At 37.4% G+C, this 14734-nt stretch overlaps 1 protein-coding gene across 4 annotated transcripts in view; it reads right to left on the bottom strand.

Annotated features, from left to right (window-relative positions):
- Window positions 1-14734, bottom strand: part of HIPK1 (homeodomain interacting protein kinase 1) — a 41075-nt gene that overhangs the window by 20189 nt on the left and 6152 nt on the right. For all 4 annotated transcript variants that reach the window (XM_087827798.1, XM_087827799.1, XM_087827800.1 and 1 more), the window contains exons 2-5: window positions 11320-12397; window positions 3540-3663; window positions 1689-1808; window positions 757-843 (exon numbers count right to left, since the gene is read on the bottom strand). In XM_087827798.1, coding sequence (XP_087683924.1) covers window positions 757-843; window positions 1689-1808; window positions 3540-3663; window positions 11320-12395 — 1407 coding nt within the window. In that variant the 5' untranslated portion in view covers window positions 12396-12397. The remainder of the gene's footprint in view (window positions 1-756; window positions 844-1688; window positions 1809-3539; window positions 3664-11319; window positions 12398-14734) is intronic.

Here is a 14734-nt window from a genome sequence, read left to right as displayed (position 1 = left end):
AAATAAAATCTTTAATTTGGTAGAGTATGTTGGTAGAATAAAGTTAACTGAATTTCCATTCATTCAAAATCTGAGTCAAACAAATTAAGCAAAAATGACTATTATTGTTTAAATGTTTCCATTGTTAAAAAGATTAAAGGACCTAAGTATAAAGTGTTTAAACAGAGTTTAGAACATAATAAACACTCAATAAATGTTAGCTCTTATATAAGTATTTATTTAGTAGAGAAAATGGACAAGAAAGAAACCTTCAAAAACAAATATATCAAAATACTGACAATGCCCTGGCTGGTGTGGCGCAGTTGGTTGGGTGTTGTCCGGTGCACAGAAAGGCTGTGGGTTCGATTCCCAGCCAGGGCACATGTCTGGGTTGTGGGCTCGATCCTCTCCCTGCCATAGGGGGCGTACAGGAGGCAGCCGATCGATGTTTTGCTCTCACATTGATGTTTCTCTCTCTCTCCCCCATCTTACTCTCTCTCTCAAAATCAATTAAAAATCTTAAAAAAAAAATACTGACACACAACAAGACCAGTTTAACAAAAGCAAGAAAGAAATATATAAAGGTATCCTTTGTTGGATTCAAATGTTCTTTTATTACATGGCAGCATTATCAATGCATTTGTTTTCAGTAAAAAATGAAAACATAGTAGAAGATAACAGACTGGCTCTGCCTTTAATATAACCAACAGAAAAGAAGTATATCTCTGAATAAAGAAATACATAAATGTCTGGCTTTCTGAAAGTTGCTATACTCACCTGAGCCATGTCATCTAAACAATTAAAAATGTACTTTCGAGCTTCTTTTGATTTGATTCCAGTCTCCAATTCATGTTCTTCGGGTGTCTATAAAATATGGATTTTTTAAAAAAATTTCACCTGTATGTTATTTTCACATTTTATTCTATTAAAAGCCAGAATACAAAGAAATGAGGGTCATCAACTTGTGAACCAGAGATGACAAACATGAAAGTCATTTACAACAAGGAAATCTTCCAGTGCAGAGGTTGACCTTGCTATGTAGCCGCCCTTTCAACAATGATAAAATAAATGTGCAAGCAATGATGTGGCCAGTTCCTGAGGAATGCCAGGTAAGAGGGGCATTACCATTTTTCTCTTAAACCTACTTTCAGATGAGATGATATTTCACATGCTAACTATTCAAAGACTTGGGCAGAGTCACAGGGTTAATCAAATCACTCAGGGATCTCTCAGGTTAAAGGCCCAGGAGTAAAAAGCAGATAGATATTTGTTTAAAGAAAATATATAAGGCCTTAATGTGGGCAGTTAAAAAATTGCATCATATTTATTGAGAATTCTCTAAAAAATAGTCATTACTTTATTACTGTAGTTTTTTGTATGACAATGATGAGTACTACCCTCCCTACCCCTTTCAGCTGCTGTTTTGAATATTCAAAATAACCTCGGCCAACTGAACTGGCATTTAAAGTTTTGTTTTTTAATTAAGGATAAAGCCAAATGAGTACAATGAAGTAATTTTTCACCATATTCCCTCCTGCAAATATATATTTCCCCTAATCCCTTTCCCTCCTCCACCTCAAGAATAAACTTTGATAACCAACCAGAAAGAAAAAAAAGATGTAACCTTAAAAATAAAAATAAAAATAAACACTGAATTTAAAGTTGGGAGTGAGTACAGGTATGAGTAGTATACAGCAGGGGAGACTGACCTTAAGCCTCCACAGTGGGTACCCCAAATTAGGATCTCTGTTGAAAAACCTGGTTGTTTTGGTCCCGGCACTGAGAAGATACTCAGCTGGCAGACCTTGTGTTTGTGAAATGTAACGAATCTGAAATATCAAAACATCGATTTGGAATAGAAAGGAAAATTATTACAAACATTTACACTAAAACATTATTAGCTCTAGGCAAAAAAGAAAATTACTGCAAAGAAATTAACTCGTTGATAAATACAAATGAAATCTATACATAAGCTAACCCATTCACAGGTAATTCCCAAATATTTATTCAGAAACTTCCTTGTTACTGTATGTGTGATTAACAAGGAAACTTCTGCTTTGAAAATTTTGTGTGTAATCTCTTTTGCTTCTTTGTAAACTTCTGGTACAAACTTCAGAAAACTTTAGGACATTTCTTGTACAGAATAGAATGGTTTTCAAGAAACTCTATATTTCATGGATTACCAAGGATTATTTGTTTGTTTTTGATACACTATTAAATTAACATAATTAGGAAAAATTTCTATAAACCTCTTTCTTCCTTGGCTACTCTAGCTCCTGATCAATTGCCCCTAAGTTGTCACAGAGCTTATCTCTAGTACCATAAAATCAAGCTCTTAATTTAGCTTCTCTATCACTAGAGAACAAGTGCTATGTTCATTCATTCGGCATTTATTGAACACCTACTATGAACTAGGCCAGCAGTTCTCAAATGTGGGCTGGGACCCCGAGACTTTTTCAGGAGGTCTGTGAAGTAAAAATAATTTTCATAATACTACTAAGAAGCCATTTGCCTTTCCATTCTCTTCCCATGGGTGTACAGTAGAAACTTCCAGAGGTGATGTGTGATGATGTCATCGCTGACAGCTAATGAAATGAGTACTGGTATACGTTTGTTTTATGAATTTCCCAATTCAACTGTTCACACTTCTGGCTGATTCTCCCAACTCAGGAAGGCGGTAGAAGAGGCAGCTGGATTTTCTCCCTACTACTGAGAGCAATACACGAGGCAAGTTTTTTACCACCCCATCTCTGTGTATGAATGGCTACACTTAAGAAAAAAATTAGAGGAAAACTTGTAAGCAAGGAAATGAATCTTACTTCCTATCTATCCCCCCCAAAATCTTCAGTTTTAAATACTAAATCAGTATATATTTATATATATATATAAGCTACATAAAAAGAGCTCTTTAGGGTCCTCAACAATTTTTTAAGAGTATAAAGCACAGGTCGGCCAACTATGGCCTACAAACCAAATCTGGTATGCTATCTACCATGAGACAATTTTAGACAACAGCAGGAAATTACTCCAAAGCTGTGAGAGCCATATAGCTGAAAACCAAAACACAGCTTGTCTGTTTGACACAAAGGCCATTTATTACAAAATTTTTCAAGTCCTATGATTTTTCTCCTAAATCCAATTTTACAGAGTCCCACTATAGGGGCCCAAAGTGTTTCATATGCCAAGAGCACTTACTTCAGTGTATGTCATGTATAAAAGGAGCAACACATGTGAATGAGCCAAAGTTCACTCTTAAAATCCCAGCTCCTCAAACTTACTTTACTCTTAGGATGCCTTATTAACCAAAGTTAATACTCTAATAAATCATTACAGATCTGGAAAAGTACCAACCTAACGTAATATGAAATCTCCTTTTAATTGTAGAATTGCAAACCTAACTTCAGACTAAGAAGCAGGCAAAAGAAGTTCTATTCTTTAAAAAACTCTTTCTAAATGGACTACTCCGTCCCTATCACCTAAATGCCTCACCAGTACTTCTCCTCTCGACTACGTCTGCCTAGGAGCTGCTTGCTTTCTAGCCATTTAGTGAGTGCTCTTACCTGATCATACTCCGAAGCACCGGGGTAAAGAGGCCACCCCAGGAACAGCTCAGCTATCACACAGCCCAGTGACCACATGTCAATAGCTTCACAAAATGGTAATCCAAGAATGATTTCAGGGGCTCTAGCAAAAACAAAAATGATAGACAAAAAAAAATACATGTTATTTGGGAAAATGAACAGTGTGGACTAAGTCCTATTTTAGTAACAACTAAAGATAACATTGATTTAATGAAACTGAAAACAAAATCTTTGGTATAAAATCCATCATTCAAACCTCTTGGGGTCAGATGTGTTTTGGAATTCAGAATCTTCTGAATTTCAGAACGGTATACCATGAACATACTATATATTACATAATCCCAAAGGAGTGTAGGGAAGCACTCAGAATCAAACACATTAATATTTCTGCAACAAAACACATCAGCAGTCATACTAAGTCAGCTACATAAAGACTTCCAATAGCCGTACACTGCTTCAAGTCAGGTTTTGCCAATCAATGAGTTTATACCAAACTTAGAAAAAGATTTTTAGTTTTTAGAGCTTTCTGAATTTTGAAATCATGAATAAGGAATCGTAGAGTTATTCTTTTTATCCTTAGCACCTTTTTAATTATGGAGAAACCAATTAAATGGCTTGGTCAATAAATCTGTCTTTGTGACAGAAATGCCTTCTGTAGAGACACAGTAGTTGACAGCAGGGACTCTAGAGCCAGCCTATCTGGGTTCAGAGCCTCATTCCATCATTTAACAGCTGTAGGCAATTATTTAATCTCTCTGTGCCTCAGGTTCCTCATTCATAAAGTGAAGACAAGAATACCTACAGCATAGGGAGTTATAAGGTTTAAATAAACAAACAATAATAAAAAATATTAAAAGTCTTGGACAGTAACCTCTTGTACCCGGCACATGTAAAGTACTATGTAAGTGTTAGATATAACAGTAACTATTATTATTATGTTATCATTATTGTAAAACTTTGAGTTCTTTGAATGTTTTTAGAAATATTCATTTCCATTAAGCTCTCCAGGGGAAAAATCTAACTCCACGGAACCTTAAAGAGAAGATTAAGGTAATCCCATAAATTTGGAGCTTTACATGTTATAAACACATCCAAGGAAAACTGTTATCCTCATTTATAGAGGAGGAAACTGAGGCAAATATATTAAGTAATTTTCCCAAAATCACATAATAAGTGGCAGAGCTAGAATTTGATCCTGGCAGTCTAGTTCTGGAGTTGAGTTACTATACTGTCTCTAAATAAGTAAAAGTTAAGTACATACCCATCTATAAAAATTGACTTGGCATGGTGGCATACCATGGCATTTTTCAAAGTGTGACTAAACTTAAGAGATAAATGAATGCATTCAGAAAGGTAATGATAATACTAGGTAACACTATTATCAATAATACTAATAAGTGACACTTACAATGTGCCATGCACTATTCCAAGTTCTTTATAAATGTGGAGTCATTTAATCCTTACAATTCTATGAAAGTGGGTATTATTACTATTAAGTCATCAATTCTAAGATGCAATTTTTTTTTTTACATTTTAACATCTCTGAAACTAAGAAGACTTCTTGCAAACAATGGTATATTTTAATGGCAGTGCTTTCACTTTCTCATTGGTTCATAAATAATGTTTCACCTTATAACCCAGGGTATCTCAGATTCTATGTAATAAAGTATCATTTGCATTTTACAGATGAAGAAAATGGGAACTGAGAGGTTAAGTAAGTTACCCAAGGCCACACAATTACCAAATGATGGAGTCGAGGCAGTCTTGCACCAAGGTCTGAGCTCTTAAACTTTAGCACCTTCTCTAAATAACTTCCTTTCCTTCTTACAAATCATCAGATTTGAATCTGTATGGACACCAGGTCCAAATCCCTCATTTAATAGAGATAAACAGAAAAGCAGATCTCTCCATTAGGACCCATCTAACGGACCACATCTCCTCATGGAGAGCCCAGGTTTCCCAAACTTTAAAGAAATGTGTGTTTTTTATGTGTGTGGAGGGGGGTGAGGGGCAAAGATGGAGTTGGGGAGGGTATAAAGACATTTCCCTAAATAAGAATATTCTCCCCAAGTCATTTTCTAAGAAAAAAGGGTAAATCAGAGGACTCCTTAAGGTCTAGAAGCTATCCTGATCTTGTAGAGAAATCGCAAAAGATCCAGGCGTGTTGAGACTTACACTATATGACAGCTATGGGTGGAAACACTAACAGACAGTTTTTGTACTACTTGATGTGAACCGTGGTTTTGTTAGCTAAAGAAACAACCATCAAAAGTGATACTCCTGTTGCAGGTGGCTAGAGCCATATTGCTGATGGAATTTCAGAGTTCAATTAAATCCCAACCACTCCGGCATGTCTTTAAGACAGCACAAGTTTGATGGCATTAATAAACCAGAGGGTACAAGGACCCAGAAACAGAAAAGCTTTGCTAAAATTGAAAAGGAACAAACTTTTACTCTCAGTGGGCAGAATCATTAATTTCCAAGCTCATGACAGTGCCAAAAACAGCTGGCAGGGAAAACACAAGTGGCTTCGTGCCCAAGTGAAAACCGGGCTTAGAACATTCCTAAGCATCCACTGAAGAGCATGGATGATTCTGCCATTCCCACTACACCAGGAAGACATTTTCGAACCCAAAGGGTAGGTCACAGGGAGAGGCCAGGAACCCAATGACTTACTTCTTTAAAAAGGTAGCAATAATATGTGGCAAGACTTAAATTTTCGGAGAAATTAAGAAAAACATCAATTCCAGTCCCCAAGCCCTATTAAACAAAAACCCCTGGAGATTGGCTAGAGTCAGTTTTTCCATTTGGTCTCACCCTGCTTCTGGAGTAATAAAAGTAACTAAGGATTTCCAGCAAACCTCACTCAAAATAGTCACTCTACCATCTACCATACAAAAGGTATCATCAAAAGGAAAAAAATTAACAGTAAAAATAAAAATAAGGCTGTTCGGTCTCCTGAGGGATGTTCACTATCATTACTCCTAGAAATGTTAAACTTACCTAAACTCTAGCAAGTGAAAAGACTGAGTTTTTCACTGAACAGAAAGGAATCATTTAGAGCATGTTCATTTCTAAACAGTAAATGTCTTAAACTCTGAATTCAGATTATAATTCTTGGTAATATTTTCATTATTGTATCATCTTTCCCCTTGGCCTCCATGGTTTCTCAATCCCTTAATATAAACTCTAGATGCGAAACTCTGGCTCTTTTTCATCTGTGAAATAAGGAGGCTGAGTTAGATAATTCTCTCCTAGGTTCCTTTCCAGCTCTGACGTTCTAACAGCTAGCTGGGCAGTAAAGATAACCTATTAGAGCACAGGAAAGAGGGGAAATAAAATAAAACTGGCCGTGTTCACTTTAGTAGAAAAATGGTGTTAACTGTACTTTGGACACAGTGGTCTCCTCTCTGAAGATACTCCCATCCTTAAAAAACTAATACTAACCAGGCTCTAATGACTATAACCAGGCGTAGGAGCAGCAATCCCTGTCTTTTGATTTCTCAACTTCAAACTTCTCTAAATTGAAGAATTCCTCCAAGGTCATAAAGCTTTCTTTCACTGGAACCCAGGGCAAGCTGAGGTCAGGATCACTTACAATCATCCTCTGCTCATTTTCATGAACGCACTTGTTTCTTCCTGCCTGTCGCAGGGGCATCAAACTTACTAGATCAGAGATGTTACATAAAGTCAAACTTCCTGCATCTGTGGCTTAGATGAAACTGTAGTCTCACTGTCAGATAAAATGGGATTGTTTGTTTGTTTAGCATAAAGTGAAAATATGCTTTCCTTCCATATAGAACAAATAAAGTGACCTCAGCTTTAAATGAAGGCCAGCTAGTTCGTTCAGAATGTTGAAGCACTGAGCTTATAAGCATGGAAACCTTTGTGTGTTCAACTCAAAAAGAGCAACTTTTAGGAGGGTTAGTCTACATTTACATTTACAGAGGGCCAGGAAATAAAAGTATATTATTTCCATTGCCTGAGTTATTTAGCCATGCCCATGGGCAACAGAGACAACATGGTGGCAGAAAGTTATGTCAACTGATAATATTTTGGCATGTTATCAGCAAGATGAAGCAATGTCAACTAAAAAGGAGGGTAAGAGAAAGGCAGCCTTGGAGCCGGATCACTTCACTGGCCAAAAGAATTTCACAGAGGTTTTCTGAAAAGAGGGTGAGGGATTAATGGACTCCAATAAGGAAACAAAGCAACATGAAGACACTGTGGGATAAAACTAATGATGTAGAAGAAATGCCTGAGCTGCTATTCCATTTGCCTTAGGCTCAATATCAAGTATTCCCATGACACATCAGAACATTCATGTCAAATCCTACACAGTCGAGCCCTGGATATTGAACCTCAGAATGTACAATCATTAGTAATACACAGAATGAACTCCTGTTTTTAAGGGGTAAACTTAGCTCCATTTAAAATGACTCATACAGTCAACAACTAAATGCAATGGATTTACAGATTTTGTTGAAGAGTAATTACCCAGTGGATTTAAAATTCTGAAAAATCATATTTTCTATAAAAACAAAACAGAACCAAATTACTCAAATGACAGCTTAAATTAAATTAAAAGATTAAGGAAAGGGGCAAAGGCCAGCAATCTAACACTAAAAGTTATTCAAACTTCATACTGGAGAAAGCTAAGTAGCAGCCAGAACTGTTTAATCCCTCAGATCTCCTTTACCCTTTATAAGAAAATTCCATCAAAAATTATTTCATGAATAATTCTTATCTCAACTGCTCTTTTTCAATCTTAAAATGGCTCCAGTTACCACAAGAGAATGCACTTCATCTTTGACAGGGCAGACAGTTAAACACCTGCAGACACTGACTAGATAAAAGATCAAGAAAGCCCTCAGTCCTCGGCTGTGCTCTCCTTACTTCCCCAGTGCTCAAAATGAGATGCAGAGCTGGACTCCTCAGTGCACCTGTAAGCATGCTGTGTATATGCGTGTGCATGGCTGCTGGTGGAACTGCTCAAAGGAGAGTATTAAAAGCCAAAGTAACTGGAGCCTAACTCTCCCAAGTCATGAACAAATAAATGGACGTGATATTCTCAAAATCATTCAAGTTGCCTAGAACAACATGAAACTAGAAACCGAAGGCTCTATGAATTTCTTTATCTCACTGAGGTAAGAAATATCATAGTTTTAGAAAACTATAAAAAAGAAAAATGGATGAGAGTAGATTGGAAGACAATGTTGTTAAGATGTCAATACTAACCAAAGTGGTTTACAGATTCAGTGCAATCCCTATAAAAAAATCAATGAGGTTTTTTGCAGAAATAAAAAAAACCCATCCTAAAATTCCTATGAATGGATCTCAAGGGACTCCTTGAGATAGCTGAAGCAATTTTTAAAGACAGAAAAACTGCAGAGCTCCTACTTCCTGATTTCAAAACCTACTACAAAGCTACAAGTAATCAAAACAGTGTGGTACTGGCATAAAGACAGACATACAGACCAATGGAATAGAACAGAGAGCCCAGAAATAAACCCTCATATATATGGTCAAAGGATTCTGACAAGCGTGTCAAGACCATTCAATGGAGAAAGGATAGTCTGCCAGCAAATGGTGCTGGGAAAACTGAAAACTGGATCCTTACCTTATACCATATACAAAAATTAACTCAAAATGGATCAAAGACCTAAATATAAGAGCTAAAACTATAAAACTCCTAGAAGAAAACACAGAGGAAAAGCTTCATAACACTGGTTTGGCAATGATTGATAGGATGTGATACCAAAAGCACAAGCAACAAAAGAAACAGACAAACTGGACTTTATTACAGTTCAAAAATTTTTGTACAAAAAATAGCGAAAAGCCAACCCCATGGATGGGAGAAAAAAACTGCAAATGATATATCTGATAAGGAATTAACACCCAGAATACATAAAGAACACTTACAACTCAACAAAAAAAACAACCCAATTCAAAAACGGACAAAGGACTTGAACAGACATTTCTCCAAAGAAGATACACAGATGGCCAGTAAGTACGTGAAAAGATGTTCAACATCACTAATCATTTGGGACATGCAAATCAAAACCACAATGAGGTATCATTTCAGACACATAAGGATCGTTATTACAAAAAACAAACAAAACAGAAAATAACAAGTGTTAATGAGGATATGGAGAAATTAGAATCCTCATGCACTTCTGGTAGGAATGCAAAATAGTGCATCAGTTGTGGAAAACAGTTTGGTGGTTCCTCAAAAAGTTGAACACGGAACTACCATATGACCCAGCCATTCTACTTCCAGTTATATACCCAAAAGAATTGAAAACAGAGACTTAAACAATGGAATACCAATGTTCATCACAGCATTATTCATAATAGCCAGAAAGGTGAAAACAACCAAATGTCCATTACAAAATGAATGGATAAACAAAATGTGATATGTGCATGCAAAGGAATATTATTCAGTTATGAAAAGGAATAAAGTTCTGATACATGTTATATTATGGAATAACCTTAAAAACATTATGCTAAGTGAAATAAGCCAACACAAAGACAAATACTGTATGATTCCACTTATATACACTATCTAGACCAGGCAAATTCAGAGATGGGGTCAAACAGAGATTAACAAGGGTGGGTTGAAAGGTGGAGTTATTGCTTAAAGGTTATAGAGTTTGTTTTGGGTGCTGAAAAAATTTTGGGAATAGATAGTAGTGATGGTTACACAACACTGTGAATGTATTTAATGACACTGAAATGGTATACTTAAAAATTACTAAAATGGTAAACTACTTGTTAGGTAAGTTTTATCACAATTAATAACTGGATAAATAAATGAGGTACTGAGAAATAAAAGCACATTTTAAAAGACTTTCCCATCTTCTTTTAGTAATGCTCCTTAATTACAGTACAGACAGATTTGTACTCTATACCAGCACCTCACTTGGATGAAGACCATTGTAGAATAACAAAATAGGTTATCAAAGTATTATAGAGAATTTAAAACAGGAAGAGACCTTAGCAATCATCTAATACATTTATGCAAGACAGGAAAGGTAAAAGAATAAAATGTTGTTAGAGCTAAACCTGGCATTCCCAAGGCATCTTACCTGCCAGGATGTGAACTTAGAAAAAAATAGCAGCATATGTCCAAATTCATTACAAATAAGTAAACATCTTTATTATATGTAAAGACTCTTTTAAATGGGAAAATTAGGTATAATGACACTAAAGAAAAATCAGATGCTAGTACAGCCGACCCTTGAACAAGGGTTTGAACTGCAAAGTCCACATATATGCAGACTTTTTTCAATAAATACCTGCACCGTTTTCAATCTGAGACTGGGAGCTGCAGGTGCAGAGGGCCAACTGTATACACTGATCTACACCATTTTATATAGGGGATTACAGCATCTGCAAATTTTGGTATCTGCAGGGTCCTGAAATTAATCCTCCACAGGTACTGAAGAACTTAAGTTTTTGAGGAGTCCAAAGTTATATGCAGGTTCCCCCCACCTCCATGATGTTCAAGGTCTACTATATAATTCAACTAGGAACCTTCAGAACCAGAGAATTAATTTTTCTAGTATTAAATAAGACTTCAGATATAAAATAATGTTACTTATAGGAATGTCACACACTTGAAATGAACTAAAACATTACCCTGTTTCTACCTTGGAATCTGTAAATAAGTTCATTGTTAGATGTAGCCTTATACAACACATATAAAATATAGACACATCTTGAGTCTAAGGTAAGCTTTTTAGCATTGGCCACTTGCCTGTAGTAACGTGACTGTAAGTAGGTTGAGCACACAGCCTTGGAAACGTGACTAGCAGAACCAAAGTCAATGACCTTCACTCGGTAGGGTTGGCGCACTGGATCGACCAGCATTATATTTTCTGGCTTAAGGTCAGCATGAATCAGACCAAGGCTCTTGAGCTTCATCAGGGCGGTGGCCACCTGCTGCAAGATTGGTCTGATGTACTTGAGTGGCAGTGGGCTAAACTTGTTCTGCTTTAGAAAATCATATAAGTTCTGCTCCAGCATCTCAAACACAAGGCAGGTGTGATTCTTATGCTGAAAGCACTCGTAAGAACGGACAAAATTATACTCATCAGCATTCTCACTGCTTAGGCGGGAGAGGATGCTGACTTCAATCTGTCCCTGTCTGGCATAGGAGGGGTGGTTCTTCAAGATTTTAATGGCCACAATTTCCTTGGTGCTCCGCTTCCAGCACTTGGCCACCTGTCCAAATGTTCCCCGGCCTAGGAACTCCAGGACTTCGTAGCTGTTGGTCATAGAGCAAAGGATCTCATGCTGGACCAGCTGGTAATCCCCTTCTCCGCTGGAACTGCTACTCTTCGTGGTCACAGTGGTGGTCGTGGCAGCAGCACCCACCACAGTCCTGTTTTGCAGCATGAGAGGGGGATGTTCTTCTATGATCTGCACGCTACCGTTGCTGTCGACTTCCTCACTTTTTCTTTTCAGTCCACATTTTTGATATGGCTCAAGCAAAGAAACGTTGCTCCTGTGAGTCAGGGTCTGGCTGCTTTGGAAGGTGGATGTAGCAGCACTGGCTGAGCTGTCAGCGGCTGTTACAACAATGTGCTCCACGGCAGGGGCTGGGAGGAGAAGGCCCTGGTCATAAGCAGGGATGTTGAAATTTGCTACCTGGTGAGACGAGTTGGCTTGCCCTTGTGTGGCTGGGAGGGTCTTGCTGTGGGTATAATATTTGTCGTTGCTGCTCTGTCCAGAAACATCCCAGCCAGAGGGCTCTATTTTCAGTTTCTTCGCACTGCAGAAGGCACTCGACGACACTGATGGGGGGGAAAACACCTGCAGCTGTGATGCCATACCTACACAAGACAGAGGGAGAATCAGACCCACAGGTTTATACAACTTTCAGTTTAGAAAAATCACCAGTAAACGCATCTGGCTGGGTTTCATTTTATACATTTCCCAAAATATGTTTCCTATCATAGAAGGATAAACTTTTTGATCTACTCACACATCCTCAATCACTCTTTGAAACTCAGCAATAATAGGACATACTGTTAAAGGAGTTTGAACATCTACGATGGCCTATAAAATAACAACATAATAATAGTTTAGGTGACTGATCACTAACTATGTGCCAAGCAGCACTTCACATGCATTATTCATTTAATTCTCACCACAACCTCTGAAACAGATACTATCACTATTTCCATTTTACAGATGAGGAAACTAAGGCCCAGAGTGGTTAATTTGCCCAAAATAACCCAGCTGTTAAGTGGCAGGCAGCACTGTAATTCAAACCCAGGCTCTCTGGCCACAAAGCTCATTTCACAGCTCTGTCTTCATTCCTGCCCTGATTTAGACATAGATGGCATATTTATAAAATTCAAAGATGAACCAAATTTGGGCAGGATATGTATATTACTAAATAACAAGTCCAGAAAGATGACCAAAGGGTAGAAACCATAAGGCAAATCCAACAGATTAAATTTAACACAAATAAAGACTCCTGCTTAGGCCCAATATATGACTAGCACAAAGCACAAGGGAAAGAGACACAAGTTTAGCATTAAAATATGTGAAAAACACCTTCAGTTGGTAAGAGAACGATTAGGTTATAATGTTCCTCTGGTGTCAAAGGCTAATTCAATGTTAAGCTATACTCATAGGTGGCCAGATGTGGCAGATGTGAAGGCTATCCACTGTGCTCAGGTCATGCATGACACAGAGTCTAGCTCTGTCCACTACATAGGAAGAGGACCATGGATAAACCGACCAGAAGAAAGTCATCAGCATGACGCAGTCTTCTCTCTCCTCCCGCCTCCTAGGTTTCCACTGGGGATAAAGTCCAAAATCCTCATCCTGCCTTAAAAAGCTCTCTAAAACTCTAGCTGCTGTTTTCCACAATCTTCCCACCTTGATTCCTCCATTCCAGCCATACTGTCCTTCTTTCAGTTTTTGAAAGACCCTCCAATTCAACATAGACTTTCTGCTGGGAAATGTTCACACACACTCTGCCCTGACAATCACCACCACCACTGCCCCCCCCCCCCCACGATGCACTCGCTCCCACAGCACCCTGTTCCTCCCTTATAACTTGAAATTATTTACTGCATTCCCAGCTACAACATAAGTCCCATGAGGGCAGGTCCCATATCTGTCTTGTGCTTTGCTCATATTGCCCAAACCTACCACAGACTCGGGCAATTTATAGGCACTCAGTCTTTGATGGGTGATGTGACCCCTGCCTACCAAAGACACAGCTACTCCCTACCATTCATATTAAACTGCAGGATTTCCAATGCTTGTTTCATTTTTTAACGTCCCTCTTTTTTGGTTGTGCAGTCCTAGAAAAATGGGGGAAATCTCCACTCCAATACACATAGTAGAATTTTACTAGTCATAAGAGAATAAAAACAGAACTAGAGAGGAAGGAAGCGTGACAAAGGATGTTACAGAACATAAAAAGGCAATGTGTACATTTCTTCGTGCCTGAATGCAACTGAAAGCCATCTGCACTGGACTAGACAGCTGGAACGAACGAATCCTCAGCCTTCAGTTTCTAAAAATGAGGTCTGGATTTACTTCAAACAAGAGTTTCCATGATTTATATGAATCTTGAAGAGAAGTAAGTGTCAATTAAAGGCTCAAGTCAGTGCAACTTAACTCCAAGGCTATGAATTTACAAATCGACTTGGCCTACCTACATCACTGACATACCACCAAATTATAATAAAAGAAAAATCTGAAACCATGTAGTAGTCCCTTTACAAAATTAACCTATAAAATATATGCAAAAATACTTGTCACCATAAAATTGAGCCAATTTTAAACAAGAAAGGAAGTAAATTTGTGAAATTTGTTTTCTATTTGTATATGTGTTGAGCTACTAAAAGTATTTAGTAAAAGAGCTGGAATACAACATTTGCAATTTGTAGCTATGTCTAGGAATACGAGGGCTTAAAATAATACTGAAAAGAATTCATAAAATGTAATAGCAAATTTTTAAAGTATGTTCATAACTAAACACTTTTTAAAATACTGCATTTTCTCAGAGTGATGTTACTGATAATTTTTCACCCAATAAACAAAATAACAGATACTGATGGTTTGAAATCTTCACATTTAGCAAAAGGCACAAGTTCTAGAAAATATTTCTGGAAGTTTAAGTCTATAAATGAATATAATTCTTATTC

The sequence above is a fragment of the Miniopterus natalensis genome, chromosome 19 (assembly GCF_054644295.1).
Source record: "Miniopterus natalensis isolate mMinNat1 chromosome 19, mMinNat1.hap1, whole genome shotgun sequence".
Taxonomy (NCBI): domain Eukaryota; kingdom Metazoa; phylum Chordata; class Mammalia; order Chiroptera; family Miniopteridae; genus Miniopterus; species Miniopterus natalensis.
Note: the sequence above shows the minus strand (reverse complement) of the source record. Positions and strands in the feature narration are given on the sequence as shown.